Source organism: Propithecus coquereli, unplaced genomic scaffold, assembly GCF_000956105.1.
Source record: "Propithecus coquereli isolate 6110/MARCELLA unplaced genomic scaffold, Pcoq_1.0 Scaffold119, whole genome shotgun sequence".
Taxonomy (NCBI): domain Eukaryota; kingdom Metazoa; phylum Chordata; class Mammalia; order Primates; family Indriidae; genus Propithecus; species Propithecus coquereli.
The window spans coordinates 5,312,367-5,318,863 of NW_012135969.1; the positions used below are offsets into that span (position 1 = coordinate 5,312,367).

General features: G+C 43.5%; 1 protein-coding gene across 1 annotated transcript in view; it reads right to left on the reverse strand.

Annotated features, from left to right (window-relative positions):
* Window positions 1-4,742, reverse strand: part of MRPL45 (mitochondrial ribosomal protein L45) — a 16,034-nt gene extending 11,292 nt beyond the window's left edge. Inside the window, exons 1-3 of the mRNA XM_012659950.1 lie at window positions 4,550-4,742; window positions 3,436-3,616; window positions 2,908-3,025 (exon numbers count right to left, since the gene is read on the reverse strand). Coding sequence (XP_012515404.1) covers window positions 2,908-3,025; window positions 3,436-3,616; window positions 4,550-4,684 — 434 coding nt within the window. The 5' untranslated portion in view covers window positions 4,685-4,742. The remainder of the gene's footprint in view (window positions 1-2,907; window positions 3,026-3,435; window positions 3,617-4,549) is intronic.
* Window positions 4,743-6,497: the final 1,755 nt, after the last annotated feature.

A 6,497-nucleotide genomic window follows, 5' to 3' on the forward strand; every position in this document is an offset into this window, starting at 1 on the left:
CCCAGGCAACACAGTGAGACTCTGTCTCAAAAAAAAAACAAAAACAAAAACAAAAAAATATATTAACAGGACAAGGGACACCATGATCAAGTAGAACTTATCCAAGGAATGTAAGGTTGGTTTATCATTTGAAAACCAATTCATATAATATGCCATCATATCAATAGAATAAAGAACAAATATAACATCATCATCTCAGTAGACACAGAAAAAGCATTTGACAAAATCCAACACACCTTCATACTCTTTTCTCCTCAGAGTCTTGCTTGTACTATTATGTTTCCCTAGAATGTTATTCTTCACTACACCCCTCTACCCAGCTAACTCCAAGCAATCTTTTACGTCCCAACTTTAAATGTCATTTCCTCAAGGAAGTCTGCTCTGATCTCCCAAACCAGTTATCTTTCCCTGTCACATGTTCCCACAGCACTCATACTTTACCATACCTACAATTGTTTGTGTACAATCAGTATTTAATGATTGTTTTCCTCCCCTGATGATAACTCCATGGTAAAACCATGTGTGTCTTGTTCATCATCATCATGGACCTTACCATTCAAGAGCTCACAGTCCAAGAGAAAAATACAGGAAAGAAAATCACTGCAGTACAAAGTTATTAGAACTGGTAAATATAAGTGTGCAGTTACCATTACAGCAAAGGCAGCACCAGAAAGAATCAAGGAAGGCTTAAAAGCAGACGCGATGCCTGCACTGGGTCTTGAGGAATAAGTTAGAGTGACCAAGTAAGAAAGAGGGGAAAAAAGACATTTTCAGGCAAAGGAAAGGATGTGCAAAGACACAGAAGCCCAGCCCAGTACTGTAGAAGAAGTGGCAATTAATTTGGAAATGTTGAGATTTAGGAAGAGAAAAATGGAATAAAGGACAAAAGATGGCTGACTTAATGGCTCACACCTGTAATCCCAGTACTTTGGGAGGCTGAGGTAGGAGGATCACTTGAGGCCAGGAGTTCAAGGCCAGCCTGGGCAATATAGTGAGACCCGATCTCTAGAAAAAATTTAAAAATTAGCCAGATGCAGTGGCTCGCACCTGTAGTCCCAGCTACTCAGGAGGCTGAGGTGGGAGGATCGCTTGAACCCATGAATTTGAGGTTATAGTGAGTTTTCTTTTTTTTTTTTTTTGAGACAGAGTCTCACTCTGTTGCCTGGGCTAGACTGCCATGGCATCAGCCTAGCTTACAGCAACCTCAAACTCCTGGACTCAAGCAATCCTCTTGCCTCAGCCTCCCGAGTTGTTTGGACTACAGGCTCGTACCACCATGCCTGGCTAATTTTTTCTATTTTTTTTAGTAGAGATGGGGTCTCACTCTTGCTCAGGCTGTTCTCAAACTCCTGAGCTCAAGCAATCCTCCCACCTCGGCCTCCCAGAGTGCTAGGATTACAGGCGTGAGCCACCGCACCTGGCCCCTATAGTGAGTTATAATCAGGGCACTGTACTCCAGCCCAGATGATACACTGAGATCCTATCTCTGAAAAAAAAAAAAAAAAAAACAAAAAAAAGAAAAAGAAGGGGCAAAAGATCATGGTGGAGAAGAAGGCAAGGGCCAAATTATAAAAGCCTTGCATACCGCTAAAGAAATCTGGATTTTATTCTTCAGGTGACAAGGAGCCACAAAAGAGTTGTAAGCAGGGAAGGTAACATGATCTGTATTTACGGAAGTCGTGGCCACGTAAACAATTAACACTGATTCAATATACTTGTACACATGAACCTATAATTTGGATACAGTCAGAACTAGAGTGATGAATTTTAAATGATTTTGTAGGCCGGGCGTGGTGGCTCACGCCTGTAATCCTAGCACTCTGGGAGGCCGAGGCGGGAAGATTGCTTGAGACCAGGAGTTCGAGACCAGCCTGAGCAAGAGTGAGACCCCGTCTCTACTAAAAATAGAAAGAAATTGGCTGGACAACTAAAAATATACAGAAAAAATTAGCTGGGCACGGTGGTGTGTGCCTGTAGTCCCAGCTACTTGAGAGGCTGAGGCAGGAGGATCGCTTGAGCCCAGGAGTTTGAGGTTGCTGTGAGCTAGGCTGATGCCACGGCACTCTAGCCCAGGCAACACAGTGAGACTCTGTCTCAGAAAAAAAAAAAAAAAAAAAAGATTTTTGCCCTTTCAACTAAGAGAGACTAAGAAAAAGGTTCAGGTTTCAGCTCCTTAACCAAGGCCCAATTAACTCTCTAGAACAGGTCTGTCTTCTTGGCCATTTTTGGCTTTTCTTACTCTCTGAAGTTTGTTTGTCTGCTTGTTTATTTATTTTTGACACAGGGTCTCAGTCTATTACCTGGGTCTGAGTCTATGATACCTGCAGTGGCATCATCACAGCTTACTGCAACTTCAAATTCCTGGGCTTAAGCAATCCTTCTTGGCCTCCCAAATAGCTGAGACTACAGGTATACACCAGCACACTCAGCTAATTTTTGTATTTTTTTTAGAGACAGGGTCTCGCTATGTTCCCCCAGGCTGGTCTTGAACTCCTGGCCTCAAGCCATCCTCCCGCCTCAGCCTCCCAAAGTACTAGGATTACAGGTGTGAGCCACAGTGCTCGGCCTGACATTGAAACTCAAAGTTACTTTTCATATAAATGTTATCTCTTTTATTATTATTATTTTAAATTTTAAAATATGTGATCACAAAAAAGTCCTACATACTCCAAAGTCAACTCCCTAACTGATGTGATAAAAATTACCAATAAAGGGAGGGATGCTAAGAATCAGAATGCCCACATTATTTTTCATTAAATGCAGACTCTATTACAAAGGAAGAAAATACTGTCGCGTTATTAAGGGAGTTATACCCAACCTAATTAACCCAAGAAGGCCTCTCTGGGATAAAGTAGCAATAAGAAATTGTTATTCTAATATCAACTCCCAGTTGACTCAGAAACCTACGACAATTGTGATGCCACTCTCTTCTTCAATCGCTCAGCTCTCTGTTTCAGTCCTTCCTTTGAAAGAGAAGACATGCGAGCATCACCCACAGGAGGAACATACTCATCAAAGATACCAGCTGTAATGAAGAAAGAAGAAAATTAAGAAGGTGTTGAAAGACTGAGAAAAAGTAATCTTGAGGATCATCTTGGGAAGGATCCTGGATAGATAGTAAACTAATGAAGCAGACTTCCATGTACAGGGAATCATGTTATACTGGAAAAATAACAATAATTTAAGTCCCTCAAAGCCTCGGTTTCTGTTTCTATAAAATGGGAAAGTTTTGTTCTTTACTTCTAGGAATAGTGTGAAAACAAGATCAAAAGATGACCTCATGAAATATAGTGTATATAAAGAAAATCAGTATCGCGATTGATCTGATTCTGTGGTTAATTAAATGCCACCAATCATAGTCCAAGTCATTCCAAGTTTCAGAAGATCTCTGATGGAAAGGGACTGGGTCAGGGTTCCAGAAGTACCACGCCTCACCTGTACAGGCCAGATGTATAGGACGCTCCAAACGTTCTGGAGGAATGACCAATCCTGCTTTCCGGGCATGTTCCCTAAACTCTTTCTCTGTTTTGTATCTGGATTCATAAGTGGGAGGTGTGAAACGACGTTTTTTAGTTCTTACTGGAACTACAGCTGTGGACTGAGTCACCAGGATAGGCTGGAAGGTGAGGAAAAAGTTAGGATACAGGTAACCTGGAAAAAAAAAACTCTAGTGTTTTGAAAAAACTCTAAGCAAAGCCCTATAGAAAGCGTATATCCAAAGAAAGCTTCAGAAACAATTACAAAACAATTATCATGGGGAAAACTGCACGGTGACCTGAACATTGGGTGTCTCTTACTAGAAGCCAGCCAGCAATCTTTATTAACATCACTCAACATTTACTAAAGGTTTTCCTTTAGTACTTTCTACAGTACAGGACTATTCAAACTCCTAGGGAGTCGATTAAAGCAAGACCTGCTTTCAAAGAACTTTCAGTGTGATGGGGAAATTAAACACCAATGCAATACTGAAATGAGCGGGATGCTATTCTTAAAGTGTAACTTTCTACTAAGAAGAGTGGTCTTCTTGGCATCTCCTCCACACTCAGATTACATTTTGCTCATTCTCTCGGGAGCCTCCATGTAAACTTTATTCTGTCGTCTTAGCTCGCAACTGACCAATAAGCTCTTCAAAGGCCAGGATACTTTTTCTTTCTGATCATGAGGTTTGCTCAGGCAGGGACAGTGACAATACGGGCTTCTCTTTTTTTGCAGCGACTGTTCAACTTAGGACATTCATAGGAATGAAAGGGAAGCAAGCCCACTTTCCAAGTCATTTCTTCTTTCCCCTTTAACACCTCTCCGCCAGACTCCAAACTGGAGAATCTTAATCCCCGGGAACTCGCTCACCCTCACGTCCCTGCCCTGACTCTCCCCACTTGGCCCCTGAACTAGCTCAGTAGCTGGGTCCTGTTCACGTCCAACTTTTCCCCAGGCTAGGTCTAACTCGTACCGACCAAGCTCACCAAGGACAACTGCACGGCGAGTATTTCCCTTCACTCTGTCCTCCTCCTCTAGCCTCTAGAGTCCTCTCGGCCCCATCCCTACCCACCTGCCGAGACCACCAGCCCAAAGTCCTGGAAAAGCAGAACAACCCCCGAGGTATGGGGGCCGCCATTTTGCTCACGCAAAGGCCGCTGGGACGGTGACTGAGAGTGAAGAGCGCAGGGTAGGAGAGGAGGCGCATAGGGTGGAGTTAGCTCAGGAGTGGAATTTTCCAGGGCTCGCGCCCTTCGCCAAAATGTGAGCAGCGAGGACGCGCACGTACTCGAGGAGGTTGGGAGGGTGGAGTACGGTCGCGCGTGCGTAGTGAGAGGACGTTGGGGGTAGGGTGGAACACAGGGCTGTCACGCGCCAGCAGGAGAGCGCTTGAGCGCCAGCTGCGCCTGCGCACGAGGCATTCGGGCGCTGTGGGGTTGCTGCATTTCTATGTTTGGTACATTGCTGCACCTCGTTTCCATTCCGTAGAGAATGAAAAGTTGTTTTCCTCTGAAGTCAGAGAGGCCTGAGACAAGTGTTTTTCTTCAATGCTCAGGGTACGTTGAATGGACTTGGATCCCAGAAAGGGCGAAAAGGAAGTTTCTGGGTCTGTATGTAACCTCAGTATGCTATGTAACCTTAAATCTGAGCCCTAGTTTTCCCTGTCTGTACCGTGTGAAGAAAATTCTTTCTTCCTTTAAAATTAAGGGGATTGACTACTGTGTTTACTAAGACAAAAGACACGTGGATTGACAAAAACACTTCTGACTTGTCATTTCAGAAAAGAATCAGAGAAATTACGTAATTTATTTAAGGTTAAAAATATAAGGCAGAGGTAAAGTCGATTTCCTGTTTCGCCAAATACAAGGGGTTTCTGCAATCCCTTGTCCTATTGAAACGTCTAAATGGAGCCCAGAGAGGATGAGACTCCTCCTGAGTAGTGGGGCACTTGCACATTTTCCCCTCTTCCAGCGGCAGATGGCATTGAAGATTGAAACTTCTGAAATTCTGCCTAGTAACCTACATTCTAGGAGAAGCACAGCTGATTTGAACAAGGAAAATTCTTCTGGAGAATTGAAAGAATCCAATTCTAAACAATATAAAACTTGGATCGAAGCAAGTAATAGACTTGCCATGTGCTTATATTGTACTTCCTTTCCCTGAAGTGAGACTGTGGAGAGCAAAAGAAGTGAATTGTCCGAGATAAGGTGCCATAGAAGAAATAAGAATCGTTTCTAAGAAATATTCTCAACTGATCTTTAGCTAACAATGTTAGTAGAGCTTCTTTTGTCACTCGAGTTGACTATACATGGCTCTCATGTAGTGGTTAAGAATGCTATAGTGCCTGAGTTTACATCTTATTATAGAATTGTTATTATTAACTCACTAAGTGAGTTAATACATGCTCCCACTCTGGTTAGTTATATCCACTGTTTCCAAGCTCCGTGACAGCCCTGAAAAGGGATATACAGAGCCCAGCAGAATCCTGGTAGGTGTAAATACCCTTTGTGCTGGACACAGATGATATCCTGTCCCCAGAGTCCACCCCAGTGCAGTGTCCCTAAAGAGAGCTCCTAACGGGGATATGCACTGGAAATCCTCAGGAAGCACTGCGTGTTAGCTCTCTTCCCCTAGAGAAGAGTTCTCCCCTCTGTTGAAGCTAAGACCACTGAAATGCAGGTGGTTTCCACCCAAAAGTGATTGCTTATTCTGTGCTGCAGGACTTTCTTTTTTAGCTGCTGTTCTTTCCCATCCAGCCTTCCACTCACCCTTGCTGCTGGGGACAAAGGTTCTCCTTTACCTCTTTCTGCCTGCCCTAGATTCCTTATTCTAAAGGCAGGTCTAGGAAGATACTGCTAAGTAAGATATTGCTCATCCTGGCTCAGCCAGAAAAAAAAGCCACTGCTCAAGCTAGGTCTAGAATTAATCCCTCACCTCTTCTTCCTCCACTTTCGCCCCAGCTGGCTAAATCAAGCAATAATCCTAAAAGGGAATTTCAGGCTATTTGTGACTCCCCCCCC